Source organism: Ambystoma mexicanum, chromosome 9 (genome assembly GCF_040938575.1).
Source record: "Ambystoma mexicanum isolate Mex_15411 chromosome 9, UKY_AmexF1_1, whole genome shotgun sequence".
Classification (NCBI taxonomy): Eukaryota; Metazoa; Chordata; class Amphibia; order Caudata; family Ambystomatidae; genus Ambystoma; species Ambystoma mexicanum.
This window is the reverse complement of record NC_090931.1, coordinates 958,018,272-958,034,970: the sequence shown is the minus strand read 5'-3', so window position 1 is coordinate 958,034,970 and position 16,699 is coordinate 958,018,272. Positions and strand designations below refer to the sequence as shown.

Genomic DNA, 16,699 nt, shown 5'->3' with positions numbered 1-16,699 from the left:
TCCTGCCATTCAAACACTCTCCCAGACAGACTTGTGAGCAGCGCTCAGATGCCTGAGGGTTCGTAGCGCTATATAAAATCATTTTTTTTAAAAAAAAAAAAAGGATTCTTGTTGGTGGGGCAAATCAACTCATAAGACACCTGGACACCATTCGCAAGGCTGGTTAGGATTAACCAGGGAGAGGGACACCGGTTTGTGTTCTTGAATCTACAGCTACTGGAACTGCAGTGACTCCATCTTGTTTGCTTTCTTCAACAATCCGGTGCAGTGCAGGAGTCCCCCGATGTCCTCCCTCTTGTCCCCACGACTGAGGCTCAGGAACAGCGAGATCTGCAGGACCTGCCAGGAACACGACTTCAACAATATTTTTGTTTCTTCATACAAAGGTAACCTGATTGAGAGAACGCCACTCTCGCGGAGAAAGTTCGTGAACATTTCCCAATTTGCAGGCCTAATCAGCTTGTGACCCTACCAATGGTGCTTTTAGTCTAAACTACTTTTGAGACTTTTGCAGAGACTTTACCGTTTGATATCAGAACTGCTCTTTCGCATCAAGAACACTAGCCCATTGACTTTGTCCTGCCCTATTGACTTTAATTGAACTCTGAAACTATTTGCACTGCCTAGAAAGTATATGTGATCTATTCTACTTACTTTTGTCCTTTTTGCTCACTGCTAAGTAACTGCACTGACATTTGGCTCCTATTTCAGGGGAGCTCAAACTGTCTCAAAAGCTTAGTTTTGTATTGAAGTGCATTGGTATATAATAAGTTGCCTCCTGCTAGTGAAATGTTTTCTGAATGATTGTGTAATAAATTACTAAGTGTTTCTACCAAGAAACCTTGAGTATAAGTGTCTACTTGAACCACTGTGATTAAAAGTCCTCTGTGTAACTACTTGTACTGCTCACATTCACTCTCGAGATGAGCCTGGCTACTAAGCTCGCTACCAAAAACTGTGTGGTACAGATTTATACCAAAGGTTGGTTTGGCTAACACCTTTAGTCCTAATTGTGTGTAGTGGTCCCAGAGGGTACTGCCTGCAATTCTGCCTACCACAAACCCCTTTCCCCAAACAATAACCAGTACCCTAGCACTGGGGGTGCCACTGCATTTCCCGCCTCTTCAGTCCGCCCATGATCAAATATTTACTATCAGAATGGTAGTGTTCACAGCCTCAGGGCTAATTTCAAAGTCCATACACCTAGACCCGCTCCAGGCTGTTCTGCACACTTTACGCAAATACGCACGTTTAGGCTCTTGGCTAGTTCCATGGTCCATGTCGTCAGAGCCCACTTCCGGATGTCTTGCTGTTAGGCAGAAACCTGTGCAGTTCCCTTAGGGACCACTGAAAAAAGCTTAAGATTACAGGAGTAAGCAGTAAACCCAATTGGTAGCAGTCTGCACCACCCAGATTTACATGTTAGGTGTGGCTGAGCAGTCAGACTTCTCTCAAGAAGAGTTAGGCAGTATATAGAGTATACAAGATAGGGCTAAAAATACAGTAGAACAAGCAAACACTGACAGAGCTTTGGTATAAAAGTATATAATTATTTATTTAAAAACACACTTATGAAAATACACTGGCACTAATATGTCAAGCAAGTTCAAACAGTCACTATAAGTATATACACCTCCCTATTTAATTATTCGGCAAGTCTAGGTTAAGACACCACTTATTTAGCAAAACAGAGGTGAGCGCGTAACCATAGATGGCACTCCAATAATTCGTTTAAAAAAGGAGAGAAAAGGCAGAGTCGGAAAATAACACAGTACCAACACTTTTAAGAAACCACAGCAAGTCAAGAAAGGCAGGGTACTGTAGAGCAAAAAGTTCATAGGCCAGGCCCACTCTTGGAGAGAGCAAGGCGGAATGTGCCCAAGATCACACAGTGGAAATGCACTCCAAGTCTTTGCAGAAAAGTCAAAAAGGGGTTGGATCAGTTCAGAAAGGTACAGTTAGCAGGTCTGAGGTCAACCCAGTTAGAAAGTCAAGGATTTACGGGACACCTTGGACACTCTGTTGCAAGGGAGACCAGGCGGGACACAGTACCTGAAATGGTGAGAAAGATCCAGCGTTGGCAGGTGTTCCTGGCAGCGGGTGCAAGTAATGGTTTCAACCACAGGAAGAGAGGATCTCAACGAGGAAGAAAGCTGGAGGTCGTTGCACTGCCAGGGAAGAAACCAGCCGCGGAGTTCCCGATTAAAAGGTGCAACCCTTTTATTTGCGGTAGTGGTGAAGCGTGGCTATCCGGCCGCCAGGGTGCTTGGCATGGGCGATTCGACCATAGACATCAAGGAAGGTGAAAAAGGTGAACTAGTTGGTACCACCAGCTCAAAGGGAAGAAGACTCTCCTGGAAGATCTCCTCTGTCGTCGAGGAAGTGGTGAGTTCGTACAGCAGGGCTCCACCGGTGGTGTCGTCGTCGGCGTAGATGGCTCAGCTTCTCCCCTCTTCGGATTCTTTAGGTCGTGTGGCGACTTCTGAAGTTCCAGTCCCCAAAGCCCTGCTTTTATGCAGAAAAACCCCCATTCACCAGGCTAGCTGTCACGCAAACATGCTAAGTGGTGAGCAGGGCGGCTCACCACTGGGCCAATCACACAAGAGTGCGACTTGAGTTGCCAAGGCAACTCAGTCCAGGGTGCCTAATCCCCCTCCCACACATCCTGTTGACCCCAGACAGAGTGGCACCATTTGGAGGGCTTCTGTGGAGAAGCCCGCCAAAAAGTGCAACAAAGAGCTCGACTTGGGTTAGAGTTTCAGAGGCGAACAAAAACGCCATTTTAAAACCGAGTCCTGGCAAAAAGACCCACCCGGGGTTAAATATTAAATAAATAACCCAGCGGTATCTTTAACATTGCACCAAAAAGTGGTGCGTTTAAAATCAATGGGAAAATCCCATAGGAAATATTCCTGTGGAATATTTTGACTGGTATCCACTGCCACCAGCCAGAAACTCGGCAAGGGGGGACTGGACAGTGCCCCCTTGGAAAACAGACCCAGGGGCAATCGAATTACCCCTACCAGTACTTCCACAATATGATGGTTTGTACTGGTTCTGTTCACACTTTGAGACTAGTAAAGCCAATGGTGACTTTACATGCCCTGGGAGACAGTAGTCAGTCCCAGGGTATGGAGTCTATACTGGGGGGTCACTATGACACCCCTGTGTTACTGCACTGAGGGTGCTGTGTAACACACATACCAAAAACACATGAAACCCTATGGAGTAAAAGACCCCATAAAACACATTTACAGTCAAAGGACATTCTCAAATCATGCCTAAGAGTGGGAGAAAAAGAGTCTCACTCTTAGCAGGAGAAAAAAATAAACCCCAAAAATCCAGCAAAGCTGCTGGGGGACTCACTAGGTTTGGGAAATTAGCCTTAACAGAGAATTCTCCCTAACACTTGCCCCTGCTATGTCTGGGAAGTTCAGCTCTTCATCAGCGGTCATGAAGAAAAACACTTTGCCATAATGCTGGTTCTGCAGCCAGGCTGGAATAGCATAAAGTGCTTCAATGCTGTTTCCATCAGTACTCTATTCACACCCACAAATGATCACCTTTCCAATTTTACGGCAGTAGCGAAGTTAGGGTATAGGTGGATTCTGCTTGATTCATATCGCAATGTCCATTTCTCCCTGGCCAACCGTAAGATCACATCCCGGTCCCTGTAGTTCATCAGACGGACGATGAGTGGTCTGGGAGGAGCGCCTGGTTTAGGCTTTGTTGCGGGCGTTCGATGTGCTCTTTCAATCACAAAGATGTAGGAAAAGGCTGGGTCGTCCAAGATCTTCTGACGTATGCTCTTTACCAGCTCCTCCTTCGGGCTTTGCCCTGTCTTTTCAGGCAGGCCCAACTTCAGATCCTTGGTCGTTTGGGCCCTCTGTGTTTTGAGGACTTGAATGTCATCTTCCGCTACTTGGATTCTTGGCTCTGCTTCAATCAACCTTGCACTTTACTGTTCCATTTTGCCCTTGAGGGAGCTTATATTTGTTGTGATATCATCCAGCTTGCGAAGCCATTGTGCATACTGTCAAGTATCTGCCGCGGGTCAGGTGTTTTCTGATTCAATTGACCCGCCACTTCGTTCACCTCCATAGCTTGTGCCGGACGTGGTCTGTTTGTTTGGCACACATATGCTTCCATGTTGCTCTGTTTTGTGGTGTCCCCTCATTTAGTCGTGGCGCGGCCAATACTGCTTGTTTGCAGGTATACGTAGCTACAGGTCTCGTAGTGCCACTTCTCTCACCAGACTGGTGTTGGGTACTATTACTGTGCACTCAGTGGTGCTTCCTATCGGAGGGGGTGGGGGCAGGAGAACTGAACTCCCAGATCTGTTGGGCCTGATAGATGTGCTCACCGTGTCCCCCCCAAGGATGATGAGAGACTGCTCCCTCTGTACATTGGCCAACCAAGCCACCTCCTGCAGGCCACCAGCTGTCCCCGGTGCGCCCGCGGGATGCATGTGCTCTTCGGTCAGCACTCCCCTGTCAAGTGAGTCTTCTCATAGTGCTCCACCAGTATACCACAGTCATCCACTTTGGTGTCTTGCTTTTCCTGCCATCCTTTCTCAATCTCCCTGGCCCTGTTTGCCGCACCGAGGGTGTGGGAGCAGTACAAGCGCTCACCTCTCCATATCACTTGGGCTTGGTGGAGCTGGTATGTTCGCACAGTCGCCACTCCTCCGCTTCCCGGTCCACTAGGATCGCAAGGGGTATGACGGTGGTAGAGGTATTCTCCTCTCCACATCAGCACTTCCTTGCACAGAGCGCCGAGCTCCGGGCTGAGCGTCCTCTCCTCTCTCCTCTCTCCTCTCTCCTCTCTCCTCTCTCCTCTCTCCTCTCTCCTCTCTCCTCTCTCCTCTCTCCTCTCTCCTCTCTCCCAGGCCTGGCCTTGCCCTGTAGTTCCCAGGCCTGGCCTTGCCCTGTAGTTCCCAGGCCTGGCCTTGCCCTGTAGTTCCCAGGCCTGGCCTTGCCCTGTAGTTCACACCATGCGTCGAGCAGCTCCGGTTCCTTCTGCTCAATCAGCCTCAAATTTTAATTGTGTTCCCTGCACCTTTATTCAGTGTCTCCAACCTTTGTAGTGGTACTGAGCACATACTAAGGCTCTTACGGGTGAGCTTCACAGAGGCTCAGCAGTAGGCAGCCATCTTGCAGGCTGCTCAGCAGCACGCCCACCCTGGGTTAGTAGACTGCTTTTAAACACATTACTGTTAATAACATACTGGAATTATTTTGAATACTGTATTATTCCCCAAGGACTTATTTTGACCTGAAAGTTGTGTGGCTTAAAGTATATATTTTTCAGTATATTATTGGCATATTTCCTGGAGATGTGTGTGTGCATTTGTGTGTGGAGTAATGGTACCTTTTTTTGAAGACCTGCTACCCCTACATGAGTTTGTGTCACTCTGGCCACGTTACCTACCTTAAGAGAGGTTTGGCTTCACTTTCTTTTTGAGTGTGTTTAGCCCCCATTAAGGTCCGTGTTTCTGGTGCCATCAACAGAGAATGGTACAAAAACTGCCTTAACAAACAATGGGGGGGAAAGTAGCTGAATTGTTAACAGGGGGGGGGCAAGAAATTATGGAGCTTGAACCCAAGAAATGTAATTCTGCACTAGCAATGGATGACACCATCCCATTTCCAGTGTTGGTTGATTGAGCCATTTGACCTTAAGCCCACTTTGTGGCAATTTCATGCCCAGCTTGTGCACTTGTACGTCACTAAGGGCCATCCCTCTCTTGTACTAGCAGCCCATTTGTGTTAAGGTGGAAGACTGCACCACCCCAGCTTGTAAGCCATCCGTGGAACTCCCTTTTTAAGCTCCTCAATACGATTAAGTGGGTATCACTACATTTTGAGTGGTCTGCAATTTTGATATGAGAAAAATCTCCTCTTGAAGTTTAATGACTTAATATGCCTAATGTAATCCAGGAACTCTAATGCATGAATATGCCTAATTCAATCAATATAATCTAGACTATGGCAGCTGTATTTTATGTCCGAAACCTTAATTTTAAAAAATGAAACCCACAAGAGCAAATTTGATGCAATGAATGTTTTGATGCTCATTTTTAAGTTTTATTCTGATGGCATAGTCTGTCTGTATCCATTCCTTACCTTTACATCTGTGGCTCCCTGCTTTACAAGTCCTTACCCCTCACCCGCCATTGCATCCATCTTACATAGTGGGTTCACATCTTTAAAGTTTGTACTTTTCATTTGTATTCAGTGTGTCCAATGATCTTGATACTGAAAAAACAGAGGAACAGACTGAGCCTGAACCTGCATCAACTGTCCGCCCTGAGGAGATACCTGCTGTACCAGAAAATCGATTCTTGATGAGAAAAAGTCCCCCAAGAGCAGATGATAATGATCGAAAGACCAGGGAGAAAGAGCGAGAAAGGTGATCTTAATCTGTCTGAATGTGCTTGTGATATTTTATTTATTCCTTATGAAATATTTCAGATTGCCATCACTGCTGGAGGCCATTTCAGAGTGCTCTTTGAGGGAGGGCAAAAGGGATTGGGGTGCTTGGGTGTGGGGGGGGCCTGCGGCAAAGGGGTGCCATATGCATTGGGAGTAGGCAACAGTCTTTTGGGAATGTGTTATGGATGGACTTGAGACTCTTCCAGCCGTAGCTAGGTAGAGAAGTCAACTCTGCGCTCATAGGAGCGGAGAGTGGTGGCACAAGGTTACAGTTGGCACCCATAAGCAGGCATTTATGGACTGTTCAAGCAGTATGATAAGGTAAATATACTCTTATCAAATGTGCATAAAACCAAATGCTAGATTACAGAAATGGGCAATAAAAATAGTGGCCCCCTCACCCCACCCCCCAAGAAAACAGAACAATGCAAACAAGTCATCGGCAGCTTTTATTTGATGAGTACGTTTCAGCGCTTTAGAGGAGTTCGAAATAGGTTGTTTGTCCATAGAAATCACCAAGACTAAGACAGTAGGCACTTTAAGATTATAGGTTAGAACCATCAAAGGTTGCTAACTTTGTAGTGGAGCTGCAGCCGGGGGCGAGGGGGTTGTGGGGGAGTAGTTGTACTCTTCTGGATGATTTTAATGAGGAACTCCACCAGAGAACATAAAGTCCAAGGTTCGATGAAGAGCGATTGAAGAGCTGGATCAGCGACACAGAGGCAGGCGATGTTGTGGTCTAGTGCCCAGGAGAGGGTTGCACTGAGCCTCAAGCACCTAGGAATGGGGACTAATTACCAATCTGAGTAACCCCAGGACCGTAGTAAGGGCTGGTGGAGTGCGTTGCAGAAGTGAGGTCTGCACAAGCCGTGATTGCGGTGCTGTATTGCAGGGTCTGTGGGCAGCGTCCCTGGTAATGGAAGAACAGGACCAATGGAGCAGACGCGGTCCATGAACCCCTCTGAGGCAACCCTAGAGTTGAACACAGCAGCAGTGAGGAATATGCAGAATGTGATCCTTTGGATCAAATCAGTCGGTGCGCCAATCTTGAAAAAAAGCTGCAGAACTGACACTAGAGGTTCTTTGTGAAAGGACAGCAGCAGTCTCTGGTTTGTAGTGTCCTGAGAATGGAGTAGGCCCTTGCCAATGACTGAAACAGTGCTATTGAATCTCCAGCAGCAAATGGTTTCTCCCACTTCTAAGACGGTGACACGCTTGACCAGTCCTCCAGATTGTGTTTCTGGCCTTCAATACAAAACTTGTTATTGTTCTATGTGCATCATTTACAGTGGCTATTTGGGGCAGCACCCTCTTAAATCAAGGAGTACACTGATGACGGCCTAGCCAGCAGCAGCTTGCAAATCCACTCTTTACTTTAGCAATTGGCACAGTTCCTTGAAAGAAGCAACTTGGATGAGTCCTGGTCTATTTATTTTTTTACACTTTCCTGTTAATAATTCTTTCAAGATAATACTTTCTAAGTAATGCAGAAGACAGATTCTGTGTGACACTGTTAAGAAATATTTTGACCTTTCCTGGCATAGATTCCTGTAAGACCCCCGATGTATTTGCCTATTTTTGAACACCGTCCTGACTTTTGGAGGTCAGTAAAGCCTTCGGCTTTACGTCCCTTGCCTATTTTGCTCACTCTTATGGGGAAACAAAGTAGTTCCTAAGACTGTCGCTCCTGAGAGACTTTCCCTCTTTTGGAATTCTTGTATTTATACAATTGCACACCATCTTACAGTTGGGATACTTTGTATACGTATAGCTTTTTATCTGATGGCTTTTTGGTAACTTTGATGATGTGCCTAAGACAAATTGTTTGCAGCTGTGCTATTAAAAGTTGCTAGTACCCGAAAAAGGCTGTGCCACAAGATGTTTGTGTGTCTGTATCTCTCTCTGTCTCCGTCTCTCTCGGTATTACCCAAAGAAAGTCAAGGGTCTGAATTGACCTTTGCGCAATTGAATGAAATATATATAATGGGTTGCGGGGGGTTTCCCCCGCATATATTTAACAATTGACCTCCACAATTCGGTCAATTGTGCAAAGGTTAATTGTAATTCGAACACTTCATATACAACCTCTGTCGCTCTGTCTGTATCCATCTGTTAGGTAAGATGTTCATATTAATGACCTGTGTAAACCCCAGAACTTTTTGCGGGACTGGTTATTTTTCCCTCTACCTCCAGAGTCTATTATCTTTTTATGGGTCATTTTTAGACTCTCGATAGTGTCCTTTTTAAAAGTTATCCTCTTGAACAACAAGTGCCTATTGTTGCTGGGTTGCCCTACGTTAGGCAAGATTGGATGCAGTAACCCTGTGCGAGACTACACCAGCCTTGTCTTCTTGGTATTGGTAACTAACCTTTTGGTATAGGTCTGCACTACACAAGTTGGTAGAGTGACTGAGCTGCCAGACTTGCCTCAAGAGGGGTAAATGTGAGCCGTAGAGCTGTTACAATTAAATCCACAAATAACACACTCAAGGTTTTCTAGTAAAATAATTAAACAGTCAGTTTTATATTAGCCTTCTTTAAAAAGGGCAATGTGCAACAATAAAAAGACTTCATAACACTTACTCAGATTTAAGATAAGCAAGTAGATAAGCTTTTGGGATGCCTCACACACACTTCCTACACCATGATGCGACTTCAATTACTTGGACAATGTTTGGCATTGATATATCACTTTTTGTACTTAATACAATACTGAGGTGGTGGAAAAAGAAAATGTTAGGGAAGAAAAAGTTTAACAGGTTCTCGGAGCATGTGAATACTTTTCAATCTCCCAATTAAGTCTAGATTAGATCTTTCCCATCAATACAAGTTAAACATATGTACCACCTATGAGGGACAGTTGGAACCAAAGTCAGTGGGTCAAAAGAGTCTGCAGGGAGCCAGGACAGCCAAAGTCAATTTGAACAAGGTCTATGGAGCTGAGGCACTTATTTAGATAGCACAACAGTCTTACAGAGTGTTTTAGAGAGTTTGTAGTAAAATAATCTCTATTGGGCCACAAGCTGTAAGGCTTGTGAAGGGTAGAGTTCAAATCAACTCTACAAAATGCAGCTACTGCAAGTCTCCAGTGAGAACAAGAAAGCTACAGACAAGAGGTAAGTACCCCTTAATCAAAACAGTACCTTAGGTTTGAGGAAAAGGATCCAGCTGGCTTCTATTCTGTTTAGTCTTGCAGATCCAGGGTTCCTGGGCCTCAGTCGTGGGGACAAGAGGTTGGATTTCTGAAGGACTCCTGCACTGCAGTTTGAAGGTCTGCAGCAGCTATGGGCTCTCTTCAGATCAGTGGCACTTTGTGGTTTCAGTTACTGGTCAACCGCACCACTGCGGTTCTTGGACACTGGATGGGTTTCCCTTGCTTTATGGTCCAGCACTCTGGTGAGGTGGGTCAGGCTTGGGGTCTCCTGCTTCGGGAGGGTCCTCTGGATCTTCCTGGAGCTCAGGTCCTCTGGTTCTTCCTGGAGCTCAGGTCCTCTGGATCTTCCTGGAGCTCAGGTCCGGATTAAAGACGATGCACTTGATTCTGGGTTTCCTGACCCCTGGCACTTGGTAACGGCACAGAGGTACAGCCAGCAGGTAAAGGCCTTTCAGTCAAGTTAGTCTTGGGGTCAGTTGGTCCCACCAACCCAAGGGAAGACGTTGTCCGTTCCGGGCTTCTCTAGTCAATTCGGAGTTGGAGCTTCAGCACTGCAGCAGGACTTCACTGGGCAGTTCAATGGTCCAGGAGGGTGCAGCAAGATTCTCTTCCAGTTTCCTTCGCCTGTTTCGTCCAGTGGTCAACGCTGCTTTCTGTTCAAGAGACTTCGCCTTTTATGCAGGTTTCTCCCATTCATGCACATCCCTAGCTGTCGCTCACACAGCAGGGTGGCTGTCCTGCAAAGCCAGCCAGCCAGCCAATCAGCAATGGGTGCATTCAGGTAACCAAGGAGAAGGACAGGAAGTTTCGGGCACCGCCCTCGCTTCCAGCCTTGCCAGACATACTGGAGCCGGAGGCGGGTTTCAGCATTGATGCCCGCCAAAGGCAAAACTAACAAAAAGGTTAAACATGGTTTGGTGCGCAGAGTAAAACCATGAAACACCTCACAAGCAAGAAAAGGGGAAAAAAACACGACCAGGGCCATTTTGACAAAATGGTCATCCACGGGTGCTATACTGCAGCTGAGGATTCAGCCTGCGGCAAAAATGCAGAACGGTAGGAAAATTAAACCACTGCCACCAGCCATTAATTGTAGTGATGGTAGCATACACTATGTTATGCGAGTAAGTATAAAAAGTGGCTACTAAGTAACCCTGCACTACTTCCACATAAGATGGAGTGTACTGGACCTACATAGGAAAAACAGGTAAGTAAAGCCAATCTCACTTTACTACTTTTGTGAACAGTAGTTCACCCAAGAGAAGGTATTTAATCCGTAAGAGAAATCCAAAGGACTTCTCTATTGCACTGACGGTGCTGTGTGTCACAATACAAAATTAGATGCCTATGGAGTTTGTCAGACTCCAAAAACAAAGAAAATCAAATAAGATCAAAATACATGAGTGAGAAAGGTCTCACTCAGGATAAAAATGAATTCCTAAAGTCCAGCAAAAGAGCTTGGGGGGTCTCTAAAGGTTGAAGGGCATTGGCACGGAAATGAGAATTCTCCCTAACACCCTAGGAGCTCCCCTTTTAATTTTCTCTGGCTAACCTTGTGAGAACTACAGTTCCCAAGGGTTGAAAGGATCTTTGGATCCCTTCTAGATTTTATTAGGTGAGACCAGCACCCCCACCTTATGTGGAGTACTGGGGAGATGCAGAGTAGCCCCTTTCTCAATTTAAATGTAACATTTATGTTACAAGGGCAAACTTAGGTTTAATATCTGGTGGCAGTGAACCTTTTTATTAATTCGGTGCACCTTTACCGCGGGTTGTTTGCACAGCCCCGGTTAAAGCACCCATGGGTGCTCATTTTACCACAATGGCCACTGTCTTGTTTATTCACCATTCTAGTGTTGCTTGTCCTTTCTTGTTCCTTCCCCTGACCTCCAGGGTGGGAAATTCCTTTGTTATTTTTATCTTCGGCGGGAATCCTGTGGACTCCCCGCCCAGGCTCCAGAGTGTCTGTGAAGGCAGGAAGTGAGGGAGGAGTGCAATATTCTGCAGCCTTTTTCCTTTCAGCCTTAGTGCGAGATTCCAGTTCAAACTGGGGGGCTGGCTGTCCTAAAAGGATTGCCAATCCCCCCAAGTTTGAATGTTTCAAGGCTGTTTGATTGAATGGGTTCCTGCATAAAGGTCAGAACCTGGAAGATGAAGAGGTAGTCGACCACAGGAACCAAAACTGAAGAGGAAGATTAAGAATTTGTGGCTGAAACGATTTCTAGCGACCGAGAGCCTGTTGTGTAACCAGAGCCTACTGTAGCCCTACCTTCCAATCGATCTGGGTACTCCGACGACCCCGACCCAGAGACTGGCGAGACCCACTAGGCTCAAGAAGACCTGAATTCTGAGCCATCCCACACCGTGCTGCGACCTTGCGGGGCTGAAATACCCCAATACCCTAGTACCTCGAGCCATTGTGCGGTGCACGGTCTTCCGAATTCCAAATCTTGCTGAAACTTCGTGGACATCCTGCTGAATATCCAGAGGCACGATTCAGTTTCCTCACCAGAGTGCTGGATCTTGCAAACTACGAGAATCCGACCAGCGATATTCTGTCTTATGCTGTGTTCCTGGAAAAGGTGCCAAATCCAAATCCACAACCGTGAGGAAAACTTTGCCTAGATCCTTCCCTGTGATCCTTGCTGCAAAAGTCCTTCCAGTGTCCTGTCTTCTTGATGAAGGAATTCAACAACTAGGTTTTTGGCTGCAGATCCTGAAGTCGTCCTGCTGCAAAATCGTCTGTGCTGAGGTACTGAGCTGCCTTGGGTATTTACTTAACTTAAGCCTCTTGTGATTCCTGTGTAGTTTTGGGGTGTTTTCTGTGATTAGGAGTCCTCTCGTCCAGTGCACCCAGGCCCCTGCTTGAATCCTCCTAGGGTGTCTTCTGTCACGGCCCTGGACCTTCATCTAACTCTAAAGTCAAGTACTTGCATGTACTAACAGTCTCCATTAGGAACTCTGAATTTTGCTACTTAAGAACCTATCCTGAACCTGACCTGCCTGTTGGACACTAGACCCTTGTGACTCCACATCTGCCACTGAGAACACTCATGCTCCAAGAATAAGGGAAATACTTCGAAGGATTGGGCCTTTTGCCTAGAAAAGTGAATATGTGGTTAAAAGTGACTTACTTGCAAAAGAAGGTGGTTGGTAACTGTAACGCTGCGAGTGAACAGTTACACACGTTATTACTTGCCTTATAAATGTTCTGCCATTCTGAATAGTGTATATATAAGGTTGTTTTAGTTACCTTAGAAATGTTTTCCCATTCTGAAAGTATATGTAACATCTTTCTTTCATTAGAAACTATTTTGCCATTCTAACAGAAAATAGATGTAAGGTTATATTACTCGCCTGTGATTTGGTTGTGCCGCTTCCCAAAAGCAATTCTGTTGGTTTCACTTCACTATTCCTGTTAGGATAAATGAGTGTCCCCAACTGGGTCTAGCTTCCCCTTACTTGCTGTTAGCCTGTCCAGAATAAGTCTGTCTTAGATTTTACCTACCTAGAATAACTTTGAGTCATTCATTAAGTGTAACACTGGGTGTGGCTTTCCCTGGTCTGTTTTAGACGGACACAAAAACACTCTTAGGTTTATACCTGCCTTTAAGTTGCTGATATATCATGTAAAATGTGTATAGGTTTGACTTACCTTGAGTATAACTGTGTTATCCTAAAATAAGTTATTGCTTCGCTTAGTCTGTGAACTGAAAAGCAACTGTAATTGAATATTACACCCCATGGTCCAACTCCCTTAGAAGAACTGTTATCCTGAATTAGTTATTGGTGTTTTACTGTTACTAGAATAAGTGTTCCACTATTCACAAAAAGTATATTGTCCATTTGGTTTACTATGTCATTTCTTGCTGAGCATCACAGTACAATTGCTACAGTCTACTACCCTTATATAACAAAGTAATCTGTAAGTACCTATTGGTTTGACTTACCTAGAACTCTTGTTAGGTGTTCAAAATTAGGTTATATGCTTTAGTCTGTGTACCTTGAAGCCTAGTGGTTTGTTTTTCTGTAATGTGTTTATATGATCTGTGATAGTACTTATTACTCCCAAGATGTATCTGGGGCTACTATTATTTAAATAAACCATTTATTTTTTACAATACATAGTGTTTCTTTGGACCATTTGTATTACAATTTAATTGTACTGATTCTACAGCCCTCCCACCCTCCTAAAATGAGCCTGGCTGCTCTTTCTATGCTACCCTGAACTCAGGTGGTACAGCCTTATACTAAGAGTGGAGTCTTGTACTGTCTCAGTTGAATGGTTTTTACTAAGCCCTTTGTTGGACTTCAGAAAAACGGTCCAAACCGCATCTGTGTGTGTGCCTCTCTGTCCCGATGTGCGCGTGTCTGTCTCTGTCCCGATGTGCGCGTGTCTGTCTCTGTCCCGGTGTGCACGTGTCTGTCTCTGTGCCGGACTGTGCACGTCTCTGTCTGTCTCTGTGCCGGACTGTGCACGTCTCTGTCTGTCTCTGTGCCGGACTGTGCACGTCTGTGCCGGACTGTGCACGTCTCTGTGTGCCGGACTGTGCACGTCTGTCTGTCTCTGTGCCGGACTGTGCAAGTTTCTGTCTGTCTGTGTGCCGGACTGTGCACGTCTCTGTGTGCCGGACTGTGCACGTCTGTCTGTCTCTGTGCCGGACTGTGCACGTCTGTCTCTGTGCCAGAGTGTGCGCCTCTCCGTCAGTGTTGCATCCAGGCAGTGTGACCGTGCCAGAGGCTGGGACTGTGGCCCTAGTCCACATTCCCTGGCCCCCGACTGTTGGTTGCTGGATGGATGTGATGACCAGTGGTTGTCTAGGATGTTGCAGATTCTTACGATTGCTGGTTTGGTCCAAGCTCCCAACCTGAATCTTGGATAAAAGGAAGTCTCCTTCAGCTATTTCACAGACCCTTGTTGGAACCAAAACTTTAGCGAAGAAGAGCAGCCCCCTGACGACCCGAGGACTCCTCCTGCAGTTGACCAGCATCGACTCCAGTGCTTGGCCCAGTGAAGCCCTGCTCCTCTACCTGATCTCAGAAGACCCTTGTTGGTGCTTCAACCCTACGACTGGTGGGAACAACCAGTCACAACCTCTGCTCGCAGATCCAGGCTTTGGAAGCCTTCGGAAGTGTCCCTGGACTACCCTTTTGGGCTACCATGCTGTAGCGGTTCCCAGCAGAGCCTTGGAACTCATAGGAACTTCTGGTTATGCCTTAAGCCACCTGGCCTTGCATTTCCAGCCTTGTCTCAAAAAGGGAAGCTGAGCTGGGGATGCATCTATGTTCATCGCTGGAAGATCACCTGACTTTGGTGAACTCTGCTGCAACCATTCTTCTGCAATCCTGTGAGGTGCGATGAAGGGTCTGCACCACTGAGGTCTGTATCTTTTCTTGATTTAGGCTGAGGCCCTTCCTAAAGAAGTTGCCTTGAACTGTCTAGTGAGAACTGCAACTGGTTGCCGACACAAAGTGGTCCCTGCACCCGAGACCCTTAGTATCTCCTTGCCCAAACCAAGGACAGAACATTGGAGCACCAATGAATTCTGGAAGGTCTAAAGGAATCTGAAAGAATCTAAGTCAGGGGGAGGGGGTAAGTGAACATACCCATTTCTGTCCTCCCCGGTCTCCTATAGGGTGACATTCAGTGGATAGCCCTTGTCCCTAAACTCCTTCACTCCTGTCCTTCAGACAGGGTCCTTGACCCAGGTTCAACGACCAAAGACTTACCTTTGTAAGAGGATACAGCGTGATGCCTAAATTGTAGTAAATACTTGTCACTTTACGGAATCTTTCAGTCACCGCCACAGCCCACTGCATGAGTTCTGAAATTCAAAGGTCCAGGCGGTTGCAGCAAGCTTCGTTCATGGTTTCTTCGTCAGGTGTTTATCTCAGTGGTCGACTCTGCCTGTAGTACCAAAGTCCTTGCCTTTTAAGCAGGTTTCTCCCATTTATGCACAGCCCAGGCTGTCAATTACACAGCCGAGTGGCTGTCCTTAAAGGACAGCCAGCCAGCCAATCAGGACTAGTTGCATTCATGCATTCATAGAGACAAGGGACAGGGGAGTTTCGGGACCCTATCTCACATCATGACCTTCCAGACACATTGGAGCCAGGGGCGGGATTCACGGCTAAAACCCTCCACTGGCAAGACAAAGGGCTCAAACATGTCTACGCCCAGAGTAAATCCCAAGAAAGACCTCGCAAACAGGCAATGGCGGAAAAAGAATTTGGGGGCCATTTTGACAAAATGGTCCCGCATGGGTGCTGTACTGCAGCTGAGGGTTCAGCCTGCGGTAGTAAAGCACAATGGTAGTGTTAGTGGATTATCTTTGGATATGCTTCTTATGCAATTCCAAAACCCTGAGGTGAGGACTTCATTCACAAGGAGATTAACGGTAGCTATGTATCGCACTAGTTTTTACTTTGCCGATTCTGAGGTTGCAGAAAGGAAAGGTTTAACCCTTTAAGTGCCATGGGTTTTTCCCCCCAGTGTCAAGGCCTTTTTTGGCGATTTCAGTGTGTCGCCATTCAATGCCTTGTAACTTTTTTTTGGCCATTTTTGCCAATTGGACATGCGTGGAGGGAATGGAAGAAAAGGCTAGGAAAGCCCAATTGGAGAACAGAAAGGCATACATTTCTGAAAAGTAGACAAAATTCCAAGTTTAGGAAGGGGTGATTTGCGCAGGTCGGGCAACAGGTAGGTAGGGGAAAATGCCATAGTTTGGGGAAAAAGCAGGGAAATGACTGGAAAAAAAGGTATGTGGTGGACATGGTTGGCTTGGTACGGCAATGGCTTCTATGAATTTTGAGAAAAACAATGCTCCGCTACATTCCCCCCGACTCTTGCAGTTAGGAAAGCACACATTTTTTGTAGTGTTGCACAAACCAAGCAATACCACAAGCCAAACACTGAGCCATGGTACACAGGAGTTTTATGCTTATGGCCTGAACAGACGTACTTAGCATGTGTAAATCAGGAAAACCAATGTGGTGAGCAACGGCAAGCATACAATTTCTGAAAAGGCACAGGCAGACCTTTTCAAGGGTAGGTGACTTGTGCAGGTTACAAAAGTGTATGGTGCCTAAAGCAGCGACTAAATGTAGGGCA

At 46.2% G+C, this 16,699-nt stretch overlaps 1 protein-coding gene across 1 annotated transcript in view; it reads left to right on the top strand.

Moving 5' to 3' along the window:
- PPIG (peptidylprolyl isomerase G) overlaps window positions 1-16,699 on the top strand; it is a 776,344-nt gene that overhangs the window by 430,607 nt on the left and 329,038 nt on the right. Inside the window, exon 11 of the mRNA XM_069616162.1 lies at window positions 6,238-6,411. Within this exon, the coding sequence (XP_069472263.1) occupies window positions 6,238-6,411 (174 nt within the window). The remainder of the gene's footprint in view (window positions 1-6,237; window positions 6,412-16,699) is intronic.